Source organism: Coregonus clupeaformis, chromosome 37 (genome assembly GCF_020615455.1).
Source record: "Coregonus clupeaformis isolate EN_2021a chromosome 37, ASM2061545v1, whole genome shotgun sequence".
NCBI lineage: Eukaryota > Metazoa > Chordata > Actinopteri > Salmoniformes > Salmonidae > Coregonus > Coregonus clupeaformis.
In genome coordinates, this window is record NC_059228.1 from 24,577,917 (window position 1) to 24,599,844 (window position 21,928).

The 21,928-nt window shown below is 41.7% G+C and overlaps 3 protein-coding genes across 3 annotated transcripts; 1 reads left to right on the forward strand and 2 right to left on the reverse strand.

Moving 5' to 3' along the window:
* Positions 1 to 529: 529 nt before the first annotated feature.
* On the reverse strand, positions 530 to 2,324 carry LOC121553731 (interferon-induced protein with tetratricopeptide repeats 1-like). The gene has a single exon (XM_041867082.1). It carries the CDS (start codon positions 2,225 to 2,227, stop codon positions 995 to 997), a length of 1,233 nt encoding a protein of 410 aa, XP_041723016.1. The 5' UTR covers positions 2,228 to 2,324; the 3' UTR covers positions 530 to 994.
* Positions 2,325 to 5,255: 2,931 nt separating this feature from the next.
* On the forward strand, positions 5,256 to 7,392 carry LOC121553263 (cholesterol 25-hydroxylase-like protein). Its single transcript, XM_045211482.1, has 3 exons — positions 5,256 to 5,311; positions 5,395 to 6,037; positions 7,369 to 7,392. The coding sequence occupies exons 1-3, from the start codon at positions 5,256 to 5,258 to the stop codon at positions 7,390 to 7,392; spliced, it is 723 nt and encodes a 240-aa protein (XP_045067417.1).
* A 10,905-nt stretch (positions 7,393 to 18,297) lies between these two features.
* LOC121553264 (interferon-induced protein with tetratricopeptide repeats 1-like) lies at positions 18,298 to 20,344 on the reverse strand. The gene is made up of 2 exons (XM_041866284.2): positions 20,320 to 20,344; positions 18,298 to 20,099 (listed from the first exon to the last, which is right to left on the reverse strand). The coding sequence occupies exon 2, from the start codon at positions 20,096 to 20,098 to the stop codon at positions 18,788 to 18,790; it is 1,311 nt and encodes a 436-aa protein (XP_041722218.2). The 5' UTR covers position 20,099; positions 20,320 to 20,344; the 3' UTR covers positions 18,298 to 18,787.
* Positions 20,345 to 21,928: the final 1,584 nt, after the last annotated feature.

Below are 21,928 nucleotides of genomic sequence, written 5' to 3' on the forward strand. Positions count from 1 at the left end.
ATTGGCCCAGCATCGTCCAGGGTAGGGGAGGGAATGGCCGGCAGGGATGTAGCTCAGTGGGTTCGATTGCAACGGGTGGGCCAGTATGAAAAATAAAAATAAATAAAAATAATGTATACACTCACTAACTGTAAGTCGCTCTGGATAAGAGCGTCTGCTAAATGACTTAAATGTAAAAATAAATGTAAAATTACCCATTGCTTTCCACTGACATGTTCTTTGCTGTATTTGTGGTGTTCTCTGTCTCTGTCTGTGTACCCTGACCTTGTACCGTATGCTTGACCTTCAGAGCCTTAATCAATCAAACTCAGACCATAGCTGATGATAGTCAATGCATTTGGTCGTACAATTAGAACTAGATATCCACAGCTATGCATTAAGAAATTCTAGTAACCTACTGGGATAGTGGTGTGTACTATAAAATAACTTGGTATTGTTTGCTGTTACTGTATTTCTTTAATTAATGATATTTTAACAGAATAGAATAGAAGATAACCTTTATTTTCACAAGAACTTACAAGATATTTGACAGTATAATATTACACATTAAATACATTTTCCAGAAACAGAATATATTGTGCCCAGTGTGAAGAAAATAAAATCAGTAAGATCCTATCACTCTGGATAGTCAGTCTGTGAGGCCATACAGGGCCTCTCTACTCTATAATGCAATAATGAAAAATAACATATTTGTTTGTCTACAGTACATTAGTCCACAGTAAACTTTTACAGACAGAAGTTTGTCATGTTAGGCCTGCATTATTATAAGACTTTACTATCAGCCTTGAATTTACTTTCAAGTGTTAGTATTGATGATCATGCGTCTCTCAGCAATCCCAGTAGCAAAATTGAGCGCAGATATTTCTCATAAATCAAGATTTGTCCTAGATTGACCAACATTTGTACTAGTGTTATAGTGAATATATTTTCCACATTAATCAATCATAAACAGGCGATGTAAATTTGAACGATTCGGCAGGTAGTTCTGGATATTTCAAGACTTAATTGGAAAAAAGGTATAGAACTGGCCGACATCACCTTCTCCATCAAGGCCATCCAGAAAGTCCACAATTTCCTCAGCTCTGTGTCCTCTATTATGGACAGTGGACAACAAAACACGAATACTGCTGTCACGTTGGCGAGTGGGTAGCATAATCTCTGCTGCCTTCTTGTGGAAATCAATTGACCTGTAAGCATCTTGTTTGGCATAAAACAGATGTTTGGCATACCAGTTGTACAATTTTTGTAAATCCTGTGGTTCCATTCCTTCTCTATCAAGAAACAGGTCCTCAAATATCTTATCTGCTCTATCAACGCTGCCAGATTCTTTGTACATGGCAGACAGTTCCAGTTTTGCTGCAAGGGATTTTGGGTAGAGTGCAACCAACTCTTCATAAAGTTTGACTGCATTTTCAATCAGAATATGCCTCATTGGGTTCCTTTTATCTTCTGGAGAGAAAATCTTCCATTTGTAACACTTCCCAAGATGCCTCTTCAGCTGGCGTGAATCAGGGTGTCTCTCCAGGGTCCTTCTTGCCAGGTCAATGCTTGAATCATGAGAGACGTGATCTCTGTAAAATGTTAGTAAGAGTCCAAATCCACCAAAGCTGTCCATAGGCTTCTCTGTCACTTCCTCTGCAAGTTTAAGTGCTTCCTCAACCTGGCCACTCTCTGCAAGCCTCTCCAGGTACATCACTGTGATGTACACATCTTCTGGATCCAATTCTCTAGCAATCCATAGCTGCTCCAACATCTCAGATCGCAGCTTCGGGGTAATGTTTTTCCTATCAACAGATTTATTAAATGCCATGGCGTAACCGCAGCGCAGCACCTTGTTCTCAGGGTCCCCATTTAAGGCCATCTGGAAGTAATCTAGCGCTTCCTTCCTCTTGCTTACATCGAACTTATTCAAAGTCCAGGCCTTTTCACCCCACACTACACCTGGGCAGGGGTTGTCCCGCAGTAGTCTGCCCACCTTCTCCACATAGGTCTGGCTCTCTGTCAGCTCCCCTTGGTGATAGTGCACCCACGCCAGGTTCCCATAGTGGACCACCAGACTTAGCTCCACGTCGTCTGGACTGCTTTGGCGAATGGCCTCTTCAGCCTTCTTCAGGCATTGAAGAGCGTCCTCTGTGGAGCCCAGAGCATGGTGTAGGTAAGCCAGGAGGTTGTACAGATGACCTGCCCAGGAACATTGAACCCCTTCTCTGCTGCTGATATCTATCATGGTTTCTCTGAGGCTTTGAAGTTTAGATCTGCTGTAGTCCAACTTCCAGGTGAAGTGGCATTCCAAACCTTGCAGACTAATTTTCAAGGAGGTCTGAGCCATTCTGGTAAAAAAAAAGACAACAGTTCAATCAAAATAGTTTAGAACTAACAATGCCTAGGGGAGATATTTCAGACCTGGATTGTGTGTGTGTTTGTGTGTGTGTGTGTGTTTGTGTGTTTGTGTGTGTGTGTGTGTGAGTGTGAGAGAGAGAGAGAGAGAGAGAGAGAGAGAGAGAGAGAGAGAGAGAGAGAGAGAGCTTACGTCTTAGTTGGACAAGAGAAAGCCATCTTGTGGTCTCTGAGTTTCAAGAGCAAATGAATGTCTGATTAGATACCTCACTGGCTTCTATCCTGATTTTATACTGTATGGACCACATTCTTATCTTACAATCAGCTGGTCATGCTGTTTACTGCCTCACTTTACAACCAAGTATCAAAGTTTCGTTTCTAGCCATAGTTTTGTTTCTAGCAAATAGAGACTAAAGTGAATAGACATTGCAGACACCATTTTAATAACATCTACATTTAAAGATCAATCAACTGTAATCAACCAACCAACCAACCAATCCATCATCCAAATTACTTAATAAATATTTACATAACATTTCTGAGAAATTAATGCAAACATAATTCAGCCTTTTTACTCTATGCAAAAGTAAGAAACACTTTAGTGGATTGCTAACTGACCCATTTTAATTGACAGTCACAGAAATGTTGAGTTAACACGTTGAGCAAAAGTAGGTTTTGTGTATCACATCTTAACATCTTACAGGTAAAGTTTATTAAGGTCAGAGAGCAGGCTCTTTCAGGTCCAAGGTCTAGATGTGTTGTACATCAGAGGTAAAGGTTTATTATTTTATGGCATTGAGTGTTTCTTATTTTATGACATCACGTGTGGTTTAGCTCCCCTTGGTGATAGTGCACCCAGGCCAGGTTCCTATAGTGGACCACCAGACTTAGCTTTTTTAGATACATTTTATTATAATGTTTGAAACATTTTATGATACGAGTTCTTCTTCTAGAGAAATCAAAACCAATGTCTCATCATCTCATTTTTGGTGAAAGATGGTGAGAGATGTGACATTAATGTTAAATCGCTGTGAGAGAGAAGCCAATATACCTCAGTCGAAATAACCGGATAGAGAAACAGGATAAGAGTACGGGACAGAATGTAAATAAACAAGGCCAGGGTTCACATATTCCTCACGCTGGATTGCCCTCTTATTAATATGAACAGATAACACCACAGGAGACAGAATGAGAAGACAGATGGAAGGAGAATGTTATGTTTAAGGCCAGGAGTTTTACCTGACCACTTGACCTGACCAGGCCAAACTCTGAGCCTGTATTCCAGCCTTCTGCATGTCAGTCAGTCAATGACTACAAATAGAGACACATGGGTGAATTTATGGACGCTGAACTGGTGATGCAGGGATGAGCAACTACAGTCCTCGGTGGCCTGATTGGTGACACACTTTTGCTCCAGCACCTGTTACCATACCTAACTCCAATAATCAACTAATCATGTTCTTCAGTTTAGAATGCAATTTGTTTAATCAGGTGTGTTAGCAATAGGGCTGCACAAGGTAAATAAAGGTGGAGGGATGCATTGTCTTTATTAAAACACTAGGTGGCACCTTACACAAAAATCGAATCCTGTTTTTTGTCGAACCATTGCAAGGAAAAGAGTGTTGTATTTGACTAAGACTGAAGGGGTAGCCTACTGTATAGTGATGGGCATTCCGAGTCTTTTTGGTGAGCCGGATCATTTTGCTCTGTTCAACTAAAAGAGCTGTTCATTTGGCTCTCAAATGGCTCTTCATTAAGTAGTGCTTAAACATTTACATAAATCCATGAAAAAATAGCTCATCTCTAATGTAAAGCACAACATGCTACCTACCGTTATGTCACATTGTGACATGCAAGTTAAAATAAATGTTTATCTGACCAAATTAATAGATGGCCTGCAAAAAATATGAAGGAAAATAATTCGCGCTTTGGACAGTGTGTGGACCAGAATGATGCGCTCTCCTCAGTTTCTGCAGTGAGGAATTACCATCTCCAGATAATGTTTTTATAACTTATCTACAGATGATTGTTGTCGGCAGCTCAAAAAGCAGTGGTAACAGTAGGCTATACAAATCAGGGAGACAAAGAAACGGCTCTTTCACAGATGCGATTCGACGTTCACCAAAAAGATCTGTTCAAAAAGAGCTGTTTGTTCGAGAATGACCCACCGTCACTACTACTGTACTGAACAATATCAAGAAGCTCAATAGGTGTGTAGTGTAGTGGGTATGTCAATAATGTCACGTATAATAGAACTTTAAGAATTTGTGAAATACTGTACACTAGGCCTACTGGCAATATGTTGGCCAATCTTGATACTGTGATTTCTGGAGCAACTTATTTTCCACATGCGCCGAATACAACAGGTGTAGAACTTACAGTGAAATGCTTACTTACAAGCCCTTAACCACCAATGCAGTTTTAAGAAAAATAAGTGACGTCTACTGACACTAGTCACCCTTCATTCCCCATTGCTTTCTACCAAAACTCTGTCTCTGACCGTGTGCCCTGAACCTGACCTTGTACCTACATGAATCAAACTCAGGCATACTCATATTGGTTTACCCAGCAACAAATACTAAATACTAGGGTCTCTACAGTGTCTGTTTTTGAAAAAGAACAACACAAAACTAAAATAAACATACACACAGCTGGACACTATAGTCCATGATCATGACATGATCAAACAGTATCTATCTGCCTGCCTACGGTTCAAGCGGGTGGGAACGTGTTGTCATAGTAGACCATTTGAAAACAGTTACTCTCAACTATGTTAAACTAATGAATAATGACTTACTTCATTGTCTGAAGCATTTTGTCACCCTAAATATTATTTCATTTCCCTTTGACAGATTACATTTTCATTTGAGGACAGTTGTTCATAGACGCAGGGGGTTAAATAGTTTGGAAAGTGAAGCATGCCGTTCCCTCCTTACGGAGTTCCCCAGCAGGAAAAGCCTAATAAGGACATGCGGTATGTCACATAGAGTAATAATACAGCCTCTTTAAGAGGCATCCTCTACTGCCTGCAGACTGAAGACCATTGGATCAGTAAAGATGGAGCCCTCACTGGAGTCCTCCTCTCCTGCTACAGAGTTTATGGGACAGGATAAGAGCACAAGAAGACTTTCTCCGCTCTCCTTTGTTCCCCGTCCTGTTCTCCCTGACACTCTATCTGAGCTGCTGCCTGCCTTACCTGTGCCTGGACACCCTGTCCTCCAGAGTAGACCTGGTGCACCACTACAAGATCCAGCCACAGAGCAGGGTGACCTGGGTAATGGCATGGAGCTGCCTGGCTACCTCCCTGCACACCCAAACTGTGTTCATCTTCCCCCTCAGCATTCTGCACTGGTACTGGAGACCAGTGGTCCTCCGTGCCCAAGCCCCTGGGGCTCTTCATGTGGCCTGGTACGTGCTAGTCTGTCTCCTCCTCTTTGACCTGCAGTACTTTGTGTGGCATGTGTTGCACCACAAGGTGCCCTGGCTCTACCGGACTTTCCATAAGGTGCACCACCGCTACACAGCCACCTTCGCCCTGACCACGGAGCACTCTGGGGTCTGGGAGACCCTGAGTCTGGGCTTGTTTGCGGCGGTGAACCCTGACCTGTTGGGCTACCACCCACTCACCAAGAGGCTCTTCTTCACCTTGAACACTCCAACTAAAAACGAGTCTAGGGGTTTCCGAGTTTCCACCACAACTGTACTTCTCTTGTTTCCCTTCTTCGCCATTGTAACCCACTCATTCTCACTCTCTGCGCTTTTATCTTCACCCGACTCACTAGCAGTTTCAAACAAAACCTCAGTTTCCGCCATCTCGTCAAATCCTTCGCATTACCTGACTGGCTTCACCCACAATGGGTACTAGTTTTCCCCCATTGAGATAGATAGTGGGCTCTTGTGGCCAAAATCATATTTTAGAATGGGCAGCGCCCTTAAGGACTTTCACCATCTTGCAGTAGTCAACTGGGTTAAAAAAAGAAAGTAGTCAACTGGGTGGGACTTCCTATGGATTAAGGAAGGATCACATGATTCCATCCGGGTCATCAGGAGGGATCAGCCAATGAATTATACTGGCAGTAAATCGCAAACCTTGGCTTTATACCTTGGCTTTCAACCTGATATCCACAACTCCATTTAAGAAATTCTAGTTACCTAAATGGGACAGTTGTCACGAGTTGCAAAGCCAGAACCCAGAAGCAGACCAGGACAAGGTAAGTTGAAACGAAGGTGAGTGTTTATTTACAATTCAAGAGTGATGCTGAATAATCCAGGGAACAGAGCGGAAGGCGTTGATTAGTTGTTGGGGGTGCAGTGGTTGATCCCATCATGGGTCGGCAGCCGCCGACCACCAGGCAGAGGTTGGATGAAGGTTCCGGACGGGTGACTGCAGATGGAACAAAACGGAGGTAAGTAAACAACAAGGTGCAAAAACAACAAAACTAACGCTAGGCTCTAAGACTGATACTCTGGTAAACCTACTGTTCATGGCTAACGATCCGGCAGGGAATGGATGTTAGGCCAGAGCCTAAGAAGGGTGATGATCAGGACCAGGTGTGCAGATTGCTGATGGGATGCAGGTGCGGAAATCAAGAGAGCTCCCCGGAGCGTTCCAGAACCCTCGGGAAACTGGAGATCACGAGCAGAAAAAACTAGTCCACAGACAGGACCCGACTCAGACTGCCGGGATCGTTACAACAGTGATGTGCATTATAAAAATACTTGGTATTGTTTGCTGTTACTGTATTACTTTAATTAATGATCTGTAAACATTATAGGACAGAATACCTTTATTTTCACTTACACATTTTTCCAGAAACAGAATCCATTGTGCCCACTGTGCAGAAAAACAAAACACAAGATCCTATCGCTCTGGATAGTCAGTCTGTGAGGTTATTACATTTACATTTAAGTCATTTAGCAGACGCTCTTATCCAGACCAACTTACAGTTAGTGAGTGCTAACATTTTCATACTGGGATTCATAAAGGGGTTCTCTACTTTATAATGCAATAATTGTCTACATTCTCCGCAGTATGCCTTTACAGACACAATATGAAAATATGGATTCCACACAGATGTTTGTCATGTTAGGCCTATATGTTTATAGGAATTAGAATACTTTACCATTATCCTTGAATTTACTTTCAAATGTTAGTATGATTGATCAAGCATCTCTCAACTATCCCAGTTGGTAAAATTGAGCCCAGACACTTTTTAATAAGAAAGTATTTTTTTTACTCAATCATAATTTTTCCTAGATTGTCCAAGATACTAGATTTGTCCAAGTGGTGTAGTGGTAAAGTGAAAATATCCATTTTACATGACTGGGAAAACAGATATTCATCTGTTGGTCACAGATACCTTTTAAAGGTAGGGGGCTTGGATCAGAAAACCAGTCAGTATATGGTGTGACCACCAGTTGCCTCATGCAGCGCGACAAATCTCCTTCACATAGAGTTGATCAAGATATTGTCTGGATAGTTGCTGGATATTGGTGAGAACTGGAACACACTGTCAAACACATCAATCCAGAGCATCCCGAACATGCTCAATGGTTGACATGTCTGGTGACTATGCAGGCCATGGATGAACTGGGACATTTTCAGCTTCTAGGAATTGTATACAGATCCTTGCAAGATGGGGCCGTGTATTATCATGCTGACACATGAGGTGATGGCGGTGGACGAATGGCACAACAATGGGCCTCAGGATCTCTTCACGGTATCTCTGTGCATTCAAATTGCCATCGATAAAATGCAATTGTGTTTATTGTCCGTAGCTGATACCTGCCCATACCATAACCCCACCGCCACCATGGGACAGTCTGTTCACAACGTTGACATCAGCAAACACGATGCCATACACGCTGTCTACCTTCTGCCCCGTACAGTTGAAACAGGGATTCATCTGTGAAGAGCAACCTTCTCCAGTGTGCCAATAGCCATCAAAGGTGAGCATTTGCCCACTGAAGTTGGTTACGACAAGGCAGTCAGGTCAAGACCCTGGTGAGGAAGACAAGCATGCAGATGAGCTTCCCTGAGACAGTTTCTAACAGTTCTTCGGTTGTGCACACCCACAGCTTCATCAGCTGTCTGGGTGGCTGGTGTCAGACGATTCCGCAGGGGAAGAAGACGGATGTGGAGGTCCTGGGCTGGCATGGTTACATGTGGTCTGCAGTTGTGAGGCCAGTTGGATGTACTGCCAAATTCTCTAAAACGATGTTGGAGGTGGCCTACAGTGCCACCTTCGGAAAGTATTCGGAAAGTATTCAGACCCCTAGACTTTTTCCACAGTTCGTTACATTACAGTCTTATTCTAAAGGATTAAATAAATAAAAATCCTCTTCAATCTACACACAATACCCCATAATGACAAAGCAAAAACAGGTTTTTAGACATAAAAACATAAATACCTTATTTACATAAGTATTCAGACCCTTTGCTATATGACTCGAAATTGAGCTCAGGTGCATCTTGTTTCCATTGATCATCCTTGAGATGTTTCTACAACTTGATTTGAGTCCACCTGTGGTAATTTCATTTGATTGGACATGATTTGGAAAGGCACACACCTGTCTATATATGGTCCCACAATTGAAAGTGCATGTCAGAGCAAAAACCAAGCCATGAGGTCGAAGGAATTGTCCATAGAGCTCCGAGACAGGATTTTGTCGAGGCACAGATCTGGGGAAGGGTATAAAAACATTTCTGCAGCATTGAAGGTCACCAACAACACGGTGGCCTCCATCAGCTTTAAATGGAAGAAGTTTGGAACAACCAAGACTCTTCCTAGAGCTGGCCGCCCGGCCAAACTGAGCAATCAGGGGAGAAGGGCCTTGGTCAGGGAGGTAACCAAGAAACCAATGGTCACTCTGACAGAGCTCCAGAGTTCCTCTGTGGCGATGGGAGAACCTTCCAGAAGGACAACCATCTCTGCAGCGCTCCACCAATCAGGCCTCTATGGTAGAGTGCCCCGATGGAAGCCACTCCTCAGTAAAAGCCACATGACAGCCCGCTTGGAGTTTGCCAAAAGGCCCCTAAAGACTCTCAGACCATGAGAAACAAGGTTCTCTGGTCTGATGAAAGCAAGATTGAACTCTTTGGCCTGAATGCCAACCGTCACGTCTGGAGGAAACCTGGCACCATCCCTACAATGAGTCATGGTGGTGCCAGCATTATACTGTGGGGATGTTTTTCAGTGGCAGGGACTGGGAGACTTGTCAGGCTCAAGGGAAAGATGAACAGAGCAAAGTACAGAGAGATCCTTGATGAAAACCTACTCCAGAGTGCTCAGACTTGGGCGAAAGTTCACCTTCCAACAGGACAATGACCCTTATCACACAGCCAAGGCAACGCAGGAGTGGCATTGGGACACGTCTCTGAATGTCCTTGAGTGGTCCAGCCAGAGCCCGGACTTGAACCCAATCTAACATCTCTGGCGAGACCTGAAAACAGCTGTGCAGCGACGCTCCCCATCCAACCTGATAGAGCTTGAGAGGATCTGCAGAGAAGAATGGGAGAAACTCCCCAAATACAGGTGTACCAAGCTTGTAGCGTCATACCCACGAAGACTCAAAGCTGTAATCGCTGCCAAAGGTGCTTCAACAAAGTTCTGAGTAAATGGTCTGAATACTGATGTAAATGTGATATTTCAGTTTATAATTTTTTATAAATTAGCAAAAAAATCTAAAAACCTGTTTTTGCTTTGTTATCATGGGGTATTGTGTGTAGATTGATGAGGGGGGGAAAACTATTTAATCCATTTTAGAATAAGGCTGTAACGTAACAAAATGTGGAAAAAGTCAAGGGGTCTAAATACTTTCCGAATGCACTGTATGGTAGAGAAATTAACATTCAATTCTCTGGCATCAGCTCTGGTGGACATTGCTGCAGTCAGCATGCCAATTGCACGCTCCCTCAAAACTTGAGACATCTGTGGCATTGTGTTGTGTGACAAAACTGCACATTTTAGCGTGGCCTTTTTAGGTGTAATGATCATGCTGTTTAATCAGCTTCTTGATATGCCACACCTATCAGGTGGATGGATTATCTTGGCAAAGGAGAAATGCTCACTTACAGGGATGTAAACAACTTTGTGCACAAAGTTTTTGATAAATACACTTTCGGTGCATATTCAAAATTTCTGGGCTATTTTATTTCAGCTCGTATAACATGAGACCAACACCTTTTATATGTTGTAAATTTTTTTATAATTAAGTAGGTCATGAGAAGGAAAAAAAAAAGTTATATCTGAGTTGTGCCACTACCCTCTCATTGGCTAGAATGGTCCCAGCTGATCTTGTCATTTCCCGATTTACTTTCCATTTTTGAATACATTTATTTTAATTGTTAGAGTGGACAATAGAGCTTGCCAGCTTGTAGTTACATACATATAGGGTAACCCATACACAGGTCACAGGGGCTATAAAGCTGAAGCATCCATTTAGAACATTTTCTCACCACCAAATATGTCAGTGAGAGGAACTCCATTTGCGTGTAGTGGGAGAAGATGGAAGTCCTTGTCCCAAAATATCCCAGAATGCACCGTGCGGCCCTTTGACGATGCGTGGGCAACGTAGACAATTGCCGTTATTAAGAGTTTAATTGGAGTTTCCCATCTCCTCTAAAGTATCTCTGGTGAACCTGGGCCTGCATTATGCTAATTTTCTAAAGTAAAAAAAGGAGTGCAAGGTTGAGTTGAGTTTGTGCACACGCACACTTCAAAGGTGGCATTCCCTAACAGAAATATGCAAATACTTGCTACAACGTGCCAATAGGATCTCGCTAGCTCATGCTTGACTTTGCCCATCTCTTTCCTTGTTCTGCCCACTATGCTTCATTTGCTCCCACTGTAAACGACACAGAAGACCTGTCTTGGGTTAGTTATAAATATCTTTGTTGTAGTCCTTAAACCCGGAAATAAGTTACCTCTGGTTCGTTCAGCCAGAGAGGAAGCAGAAGAGGAAGAGAGAGACCCAACTCGGCGGAAAATCTATCTCCCTCCAGCAGGTGACGTTTTTTTGTTGTTTCGCCCACCAAGCAATGAGTTTTTGTATGGATATCAATTGTATGGAGTGTCGAATTTGGTCAATAAACAATGTTATGGCTTATTTGCTACGTGAGGTTTATTTGATCAAATAGGAGTTTCATAATGCTGAAGTTGTTACAAGTGTACGTGACATCCCAGCAACTTCAATTCAGCTCAGTTTCCACATCATTTTATGGGCAGTGTGCACATAGCCTGTCTTCTCTTGAGAGCCAGGTCTGCCTACGGCGACCTTTCTCAACAACAAGGCAATGCTCACTGAGTCTGTACATAGTCAAAGCTTTCCTTAATTTTGGGTCAGTCACAGTGGTCAGGTATTCTGCCACTGTGTACATCGCTCTCCATTGAATACAGACAGTTGACGTCAACAACCCTCATCAAATATTTAAAAAAGTATAACAATAATGAGATGTATCCACCAATCCAAAGAAAGGATAGGCGGGAGCTAGACAGATCGCCGTGCCGCTTTGTGGACAACGACTCACATTGTTAGGGGGGAGAAACATGTATCTTGTCAGTATATCCATAATCTTTGGTTTAGCCATTCCTATGGGGAAAATTAATGGGGAAAGAATAGGGTTCTGGGTTAATTGCCGAAAGTAAAGTCTGAGGTTAACACAAGTTTAGGAGATCTTCTATGTTTTGTTCTGTGAGATAATATAAGTCAGTTAACATGACCTTTATGAATGATGAAGCCTTTATGTGCTTTTTTAAAATTACATAAATGCTTCAAAATTCACAAAAAGTGACATTAGCTGATGAAGATTATCTCATAGAACAAAACCTATAAAATCTCCTAAACCTGTGTTTACCACTGACTTTATTTTTGGCGTTTATCCAAAAACACCATTCATTTCCACTTATGGCTATGTCCAACGAACCATGGCGGAGTTTGTGTGCCTACAAAAAGACGCCATTACTATTTCTCTATGGAGTTTCTGGTCAATATAATGGATAATCTGTGGCTCTGCCGAGTCCTCTAACCAGATGTTCAGTTTTTCAGGAGAAATGTAAAGAGAGCCTGTGGCGCAAATCGGCTATTGGACGTTAACAACGTGACACTCCATCTTAACTACACCACAGATACTGGATTGTTTGAACAGTGCAGAAGAGAACCTCGCCCAACATGTAATGTCAAGTCCAGGATGTAGGGGATCTAGTTTCAGGCTTCTGTTAGGCCTGCTGTATTAGGTTAGGGGAGAGATAACCAAATAGAGAAACAGGATGTACAATCGAAGAGTACAGGACAGAATGTAAATAAACGAGCCCAGGGTTCACATTATTCCTCACACTGGATTTACCTCCTATGAATAGCTACACCACCAGAGATAGGAGAAGAGCGATGGAATGAGAATGTTATGTTTAAGGCCAGGAGTGTTACCTGACCACTTGACCTGACCAGGAAAAACTCTGAAGCTGTATGCCAGCCTTCGGCATGTCAGTCAATCAATTACTAAAATAGAGACACAAGTGAATTTATGGATGCTGAACTGGTGGTGATGCATAAGACGGTGGGGAGGTATGGATTGGCTTCATTAAACACTAGGTGGCACCTTATACACAAATATAATCCTGTTTTTCATCAAACCCTTGCAAGGGAAGAAGTGTTGTCTGACGAAAACTGAACGGGGGAGCCTACTGTACAAAATCAAGGAGCTCAGTAGGTGTGTAGTGTAATGTGTATTTCAATAATGTCATGTACTTTAGAACTTTAAGTATTTGTGAAATACTGCACAGTACTGGCAATATGTTGGCCAATCTTTCTCAGCAGCAATGATACTATGATTTCTGGAGCAACTTCTGAGAAGGTGATGTTTTGTGATGTCAACTGACACTAGTCACCCTTCATTCCCATGGGGCGGCGCACAATTGGCCCAGCATCGTCCAGGGTAGGGGAGGGAATGGCCGGCAGGGATGTAGCTCAGTGGGTTCGATTCCAACGGGTGGGCCAGTATGAAAAATAAAAATAAATAAAAATAATGTATACACTCACTAACTGTAAGTCGCTCTGGATAAGAGCGTCTGCTAAATGACTTAAATGTAAAAATAAATGTAAAATTCCCCATTGCTTTCCACTGACATATTCTTTGCTGTATTTGTGGTGTTCTCTGTCTCTGGCTGTGTACCCTGACCTTGTACCGTATGCTTGACCTTCAGAGCCTTAATCAATCAAACTCAGACCATAGCTGATGATAGTCAATGTATTTGGTCGTACAATTAGAACTAGAAATCCACAGCTATGCATTAAGAAATTATAGTAACCTACTGGGATAGTGGTGTGTACTATAAAATAACTTGGTATTGTTTGCTGTTATTGTATTTATTTAATTAATGATATTTTAACAGAATAGAATAGAATATAACCTTTATTTTCACAAGAACTTACAAGATATTTGACAGTATAATATTACACATTAAATACATTTTCCAGAAACAGAATATATTGTGCACAGTGTGAAGAAAATTAAATCAGTAAGATCCTATCACTCTGGATAGTCAGTGTGTGAGGCCATACAGGGCCTCTCTACTCTATAATGCATTAATGAAAAATAACATATTTGTTTGTCTACAGTACATTAGTCCACAGTAAACTTTTACAGACAGAAGTTTGTCATGTTAGGCCTGCATATATATAAGACTTTACTATCAGCCTTGAATTTACTTTCAAGTGTTAGTATTGATGATCATGCGTCTCTCAGCAATCCCAGTAGCAAAATTGAGCGCAGACATTTCTCATAAATCAAGATTTGTCCTAGATTGACCAAAATGTGTATTAGTGGTATAGTGAATATATTTTCCACATTAATCAATCATAAACAGGCGATGTAAATTTGAACGATTCGGCAGGTAGATCTGGATATTTCAAGCCTTAATTGGAAAAAAGGTCTAGAACTGGCCGACAGCACCTTCTCTATCAAGGCCATCCAGGAAGTTCACAATTTCCTCAGCTCTGTGTCCTCTATTATGGACAATGGACGACAAAACACGAATACTGCTGTCACGTTGGTCAGTGGGTAGCATAATCTCTGCTGCCTTCTTGTGGAAATCAATTGACCTGGAAGCATCTTTTTGGCATAAAACAGATGTTGGGCATACCAGTTGTACAATTTTTGTAAATCCTGTGGTTCCATTCCTTCTCTATCAAGAAGCAGGTCCTCAAATATCTTATCTGCTCTATCAACGCTGCCAGATTCTTTGTACATGGAAGACAGTTCCAGTTTTGCTGCAAGGGATTTTGGGTAGAGTGCAACCAACTCTTCATAAAGTTTGACTGCATTTTCTATCAGAATATGCCTCATTGTGTTCCTTTTCTCTTGCGGAGAGAAAATCTTCCATTTGTAACACTTCCCAAGATGCCTCTTCAGCTGGCGTGAATCAGGGTGTCTCTCCAGGGTCCTTCTTGCCAGGTCAATGCTTGAATCATGAGAGACGTGATCTCTGTAAAATGATAGTAAGAGTCCAAATCCACCAAAGCTCTCCAAAGGCTTCTCTGTCACTTCCTCTGCAAGTTTAAGTGCTTCCTCAACCTGGCCACTCTCTGCAAGCCTCTGCAGGTACATTACTGTGATGTACAAATCTTCTGGATCCAATTCTCTAGCAATCCATAGCTGCTCCAACATCTCAGATCGCAGCTTCGGGGTAATGTTTTTCCTATCAACAGATTTATTAAATGCCATGGCGTAACCACAGCGCAGCACCTTGTTCTCAGGGTCCCCATTTAAGGCCATCTGGAAGTAATGTAGCGCTTCCTTCCTCTTGCTTACATCGAACTTATTCAAAGTCCAGGCCTTTTCACCCCACACTACACCTGAGCAGGGGTTGTCCCGCAGTAGTCTGCCCACCTTCTCCACATAGGTCTGGCTCTCTGTCAGCTCCCCTTGGTGATAGTGCACCCAGGCCAGGTTCCCATAGTGGACCACCAGACTTAGCTCCACGTCGTCTGGACTGCTTTGGCGAATGGCCTCTTCAGCCTTCTTCAGGCATTGAAGAGCGTCCTCTGTGGAGCCCAGAGCTAGGTGGCACCTTACACAAAAATCTAATCCTGTTTTTTGTCGAACCATTGCAAGGAAAAGAGTGTTGTATTTGACTAAGACAGAAGGGGTAGCCTACTGTATAGTGATGGGCATTCCGAGTCTTTTCGGTGAGCCGGATCATTTTGCTCTGTTCAACTAAAAGAGCTGTTCATTTGGCTCTCAAATGGCTCTTCATTAAGTAGTGCTTAAACATTTACATAAATCCATGAAAAAATAGCTCATCTCTAATTAAAGCATAACATGCTACCTACCGTTATGTCACATTGTGACATGCAAGTTAAAATAAATTTTTATCTGACCAAATTAATAGATGGCCTGCAAAAAATATGAAGGAAAATCATTTGCGCTTTGGACAGTGTGTGGACCAGAATGTTGCGCTCTCCTCAGTTTCTGCAGTGAGGAATTACCATCTCCAGATAATGTTTTTATAACTTATCTACAGATAATTGTTGTCGGCAGCTCAAAAAGCAGTGGTAACAGTAGGCTATACAAATCAGGGAGACAAAGAAATGGCTCTTTCACAAATGCGATTCGACGTTCACCAAAAATATCTGTTCAAAAAGAGCCGTTTGTTCGAGAATGACCCACCGTCACTACTACTGTACTGTACAATATCAAGAAGCTCAATAGGTGTGTAGTGTAGTGGGTATGTCAATAATGTCACGTATAATAGAACTTTAAGAATTTGTGAAATACTGTACACTAGGCCTACTGGCAATATGTTGGCCAATCTTGATACTGTGATTTCTGGAGCAACTTCTGAGAAGGTGATGTATTCAAAATCAAATCAAATCAAATTTTATTTTCCACATGCGACGAATACAACAGGTGTAGAACATACAGTGAAATGCTTACTTACAAGCCCTTAACCAACAATGCAGTTTTAAGAAAAATAAGTGACACTAGTCACCCTTCATTCCCCATTGCTTTCTACCAAAACTCTGTCTCTGAACGTGTGCCCTGAACCTGACCTTGTACCTACATAAATCATGTATCTTGTCAGTATATCCATAATCATTGGTTTAGCCATTCCTATGGGGAAAATTAATGGGGAAAGAATAGGGTTCTGGGTTAAATGCCGAAAGTAAAGTCTGAGGTTAACACAAGTTTAGGAGATCTTCTATGTTTTGTTCTGTGAGATAATATAAGTCAGTTAACATGACCTTTATGAATGATGAAGCCTTTATGTGCTTTTTTAAAATTACATAAATGTTTCAAAATTCACAAAAAGTGACATTAGCTGATGAAGATTATCTCATAGAACAAAACCTATAAAATCTCCTAAACCTGTGTTTACCACTGACTTTATTTTTGGCGTTTATTCAAAAACACCATTCATTTCCACTTATGGCTATGTCCAACGAACCATGGCGGAGTTTGTGTGCCTACAAAAAGACGCCATTACTATTTCTCTATGGAGTTTCTGGTCAATATAATGGATAATCTGTGGCTCTGCCGAGTCCTCTAACCAGATGTTCAGATTTTCAGGAGAAATGTAAAGAGAGCCTGTGGCGCAAATCGGCTATTGGACATTAACAACGTGACACTCCATCTTAACTACACCACAGATACTGGATTGTTTGAACAGTGCAGAAGAGAACCTCGCCCAACATGTAATGTCAAGTCCAGGATGTAGGGGATCTAGTTTAAGGCTTCTGTTAGGCCTGCTGTATTAGGTTTGGGGAGAGAGAACCAAATAGAGAAACAGGATATACAATCGAAGAGTACGGGACAGAATGTAAATAAACGAGCCCAGGGTTCACATTATTCCTCACACTGGATTCACCTCCTATGAATAGCTACACCACCAGAGATAGGAGAAGAGCGATGGAATGAGAATGTTATGTTTAAGGCCAGGAGTGTTACCTGACCACTTGACCTGACCAGGAAAAACTCTGAAGCTGTATGCCAGCCTTCGGCATGTCAGTCAATCAATTACTAAAATAGAGACACAAGTGAATTTATGGATGCTGAACTGGTGGTGATGCATAAGACGGTGGGGAGGTATGGATTGGCTTCATTAAACACTAGGTGGCACCTTATACACAAATATAATCCTGTTTTTCATCAAACCCTTGCAAGGGAAGAAGTGTTGTCTGACGAAAACTGAACGGGGGAGCCTACTGTACAAAATCAAGGAGCTCAGTAGGTGTGTAGTGTAATGTGTATTTCAATAATGTCATGTACTTTAGAACTTTAAGTATTTGTGAAATACTGCACAGTACTGGCAATATGTTGGCCAATCTTTCTCAGCAGCAATGATACTATGATTTCTGGAGCAACTTCTGAGAAGGTGATGTATTGTGATGTCAACTGACACTAGTCACCCTTCATTCCCATGGGGCGGCGCACAATTGGCCCAGCATCGTCCAGGGTAGGGGAGGGAATGGCCGGCAGGGATGTAGCTCAGTGGGTTCGATTCCAACAGGTGGGCCAGTATGAAAAATAAAAAAAAATAAAAAAAATGTATACACTCACTAACTGTAAGTCGCTCTGGATAAGAGCGTCTGCTAAATGACTTAAATGTAAAAATAAATGTAAAATTCCCAATTGCTTTCCACTGACATATTCTTTGCTGTATTTGTGGTGTTCTCTGTCTCTGGCTGTGTACCCTGACCTTGTACCGTATGCTTGACCTTCAGAGCCTTAATCAATCAAACTCAGACCATAGCTGATGATAGTCAATGTATTTGGTCGTACAATTAGAACTAGAAATCCACAGCTATGCGTTAAGAAATTATAGTAACCTACTGGGATAGTGGTGTGTACTATAAAATAACTTGGTATTGTTTGCTGTTATTGTATTTATTTAATTAATGATATTTTAACAGAATAGAATAGAATATAACCTTTATTTTCACAAGAACTTACAAGATATTTGACAGTATAATATTACACATTAAATACATTTTCCAGAAACAGAATATATTGTGCCCAGTGTGAAGAAAATAAAATCAGTAAGATCCTATCACTCTGGATAGTCAGTGTGTGAGGCCATACAGGGCCTCTCTACTCTATAATGCATTAATGAAAAATAACATATTTGTTTGTCTACAGTACATTAGTCCACAGTAAACTTTTACAGACAGAAGTTTGTCATGTTAGGCCTGCATATATATAAGACTTTACTATCAGCCTTGAATTTACTTTCAAGTGTTAGTATTGATGATCATGTCTTCTCTCAGCAATCCCAGTAGCAAAATTGAGCGCAGACATTTCTCATAAATCAAGATTTGTCCTAGATTGACCAAAATGTGTATTAGTGGTATAGTGAATATATTTTCCACATTAATCAATCATAAACAGGCGATGTAAATTTGAACGATTCGGCAGGTAGATCTGGATATTTCAAGCCTTAATTGGAAAAAAGGTCTAGAACTGGCCGACAGCACCTTCTCTATCAAGGCCATCCAGGAAGTTCACAATTTCCTCAGCTCTGTGTCCTCTATTATGGACAATGGACGACAAAACACGAATACTGCTGTCACGTTGGTCAGTGGGTAGCATAATCTCTGCTGCCTTCTTGTGGAAATCAATTGACCTGGAAGCATCTTTTTTGGCATAAAACAGATGTTGGGCATACCAGTTGTACAATTTTTGTAAATCCTGTGGTTCCATTCCTTCTCTATCAAGAAGCAGGTCCTCAAATATCTTATCTGCTCTATCAACGCTGCCAGATTCTTTGTACATGGAAGACAGTTCCAGTTTTGCTGCAAGGGATTTTGGGTAGAGTGCAACCAACTCTTCATAAAGTTTGACTGCATTTTCTATCAGAATATGCCTCATTGGGTTCCTTTTCTCTTGCGGAGAGAAAATCTTCCATTTGTAACACTTCCCAAGATGCCTCTTCAGCTGGCGTGAATCAGGGTGTCTCTCCAGGGTCCTTCTTGCCAGGTCAATGCTTGAATCATGAGAGACGTGATCTCTGTAAAATGATAGTAAGAGTCCAAATCCACCAAAGCTCTCCAAAGGCTTCTCTGTCACTTCCTCTGCAAGTTTAAGTGCTTCCTCAACCTGGCCACTCTCTGCAAGCCTCTGCAGGTACATTACTGTGATGTACAAATCTTCTGGATCCAATTCTCTAGCAATCCATAGCTGCTCCAACATCTCAGATCGCAGCTTCGGGGTAATGTTTTTCCTATCAACAGATTTATTAAATGCCATGGCGTAACCACAGCGCAGCACCTTGTTCTCAGGGTCCCCATTTAAGGCCATCTGGAAGTAATGTAGCGCTTCCTTCCTCTTGCTTACATCGAACTTATTCAAAGTCCAGGCCTTTTCACCCCACACTACACCTGAGCAGGGGTTGTCCCGCAGTAGTCTGCCCACCTTCTCCACATAGGTCTGGCTCTCTGTCAGCTCCCCTTGGTGATAGTGCACCCAGGCCAGATTCCCATAGTGGACCACCAGACTTAGCTCCACGTCGTCTGGACTGCTTTGGCGAATGGCCTCTTCAGCCTTCTTCAGGCATTGAAGAGCGTCCTCTGTGGAGCCCAGAGCATGGTGTAGGTAAGCCAGGAGGTTGTACAGATGACCTGCCCAGGAACATTGAACCCCCTCTCTGCTGCTGATATCTATCATGGTTTCTCTGAGGCTTTGAAGTTTAGATCTGCTGTAGTCCAACTTCCAGGTGAAGTGGCATTCCAAACATTGCAGACTAATTTTCAAGGAGGTCTGAGCCATTCTGGTTAAAAAAAGACAACAGTTCAATCAAAATAGTTTAGAACTAACAATGCCTAGGGGAGATATTTCAGACCTGGATTGTGTGTGTGTTTGTGTGTGTGTCGTGTGTGTGTTTGTGTGTGTGTGTGTGTGTGTGTGTGAGAGAGAGAGAGAGAGAGAGAGAGAGAGAGAGAGAGAGAGAGAGAGAGAGAGAGAGAGAGAGAGAGAGAGAGAGAGCTTACGTCTTAGTTGGACAAGAGAAAGCCATCTTGTAGTCTCTGAGTTTCAAGAGCAAATGAATGTCTGATTAGATACCTCACTGGCTTATATCCTGATTTTATACTGTATGGACCACATTCTTATCTTACAATCAGCTGGTCATGCTGTTTACTGCCTCACTTTACAACCAAGTATCAAAGTTTCGTTTCTAGCCATAGTTTTGTTTCTAGCAAATAGAGACTAAAGTGAATGGTCATTGCAGACACCATTCTAATAACATCTACATTTAAAGATCAATCAACTGTAATCAACCAACCAACCAACCAATCCATCATCCATATTACTTAATAAATATTTAGATAACATTTCTGAGAAATTAATGCAAACATAATTCAGCCTTTTTACTGTATGCAAAAGTAAGAAACACTTTAGTGGATTGCTAACTGACCCATTTTAATTGACAGTCACAGAAATGTTGAGTTAACACGTTGAACAAAAGTAGGTTTTGTGTATCACATCTTAACATCTTACAGGTAAAGTTTATTAAGGTCAGAGAGCAGGCTCTTTCAGGTCCAAGGTCTAGATGTGTTGTACATCAGAGGTAAAGGTTTAATATTTTATGGCATTGAGTGTTTCTTATTTTATGACATCACGTGTGATTTAGCTCCCCTTGGTGATAGTGCACCCAGGCCAGGTTCCTATAGTGGACCACCAGACTTAGCTTTTTTAGATACATTTTATTATAATAATTGAACCATTTTATGATACGAGTTCTTCTTCTAGAGAAATCAAAACCAATGTCTCATCATCTCATTTTTGGTGAAAGATGGTGAGAGATGTGACATTAATGTTAAATCGCTGCGAGAGAGAAGCCAATATACCTCAATCAAGATAACCGGATAGAGAAACAGGATAAGAGCACGGGACAGAATGTAAATAAACAAGGCCAGGGTTCACATATTCCTCACACTGGATTCCCCTCTTATTACTATGAACAGATAACACCACAGGAGACAGAATGAGAAGACAGATGGAAGGAGAATGTTATGTTTAAGGCCAGGAGTTTTACCTGACCACTTGACCTGACCAGGCCAAACTCTGAGCCTGTATTCCAGCCTTCTGCATGTCAGTCAGTCAATGACTACAAATAGAGACACATGGGTGAATTTATGGACGCTGAACTGGTGATGCAGGGATGGGCAACTACAGTCCTCGTGGCCTGATTGGTGACACACTTTTGCTCCAGCACCTGTTACCATACCTAACTCCAATAATCAACTAATCATGTTCTTCAGTTTAGAATGCAATTAGTTTAATCAGTTGTGTTAGCAATAGGGCTGCACGAGATGAAGGTGGAGGGATGCATTGTCTTTATTAATACACTAGGTGGCACCTTACACAAAAATCTAATCCTGTTTTTTGTCGAACCATTGCAAGGAAAAGAGTGTTGTATTTGACTAAGACAGAAGGGGTAGCCTACTGTATAGTGATGGGCATTCCGAGTCTTTTCGGTGAGCCGGATCATTTTGCTCTGTTCAACTAAAAGAGCTGTTCATTTGGCTCTCAAATGGCTCTTCATTAAGTAGTGCTTAAACATTTACATAAATCCATGAAAAAATAGCTCATCTCTAA

Coding starts and splice junctions, on each gene's coding strand:
- LOC121553264 (XM_041866284.2), bottom strand. CDS start 20,098: ATGGCTCAGACCTCCTTGAAAATTAGTCTGCAATGTTTGGAATGCCAC.
- LOC121553731 (XM_041867082.1), bottom strand. CDS start 2,227: ATGATAGATATCAGCAGCAGAGAAGGGGTTCAATGTTCCTGGGCAGGT.
- LOC121553263 (XM_045211482.1), top strand. CDS start 5,256: ATGCCGTTCCCTCCTTACGGAGTTCCCCAGCAGGAAAAGCCTAATAAG. Junction 5,312..5,394: donor AAGCCTAATAAGGACATGCG/GTATGTCACATA, acceptor GGATCAGTAAAG/ATGGAGCCCTCACTGGAGTC. Junction 6,038..7,368: donor TCCGAGTTTCCACCACAACT/GTACTTCTCTTG, acceptor CATTCTCCGCAG/TATGCCTTTACAGACACAAT.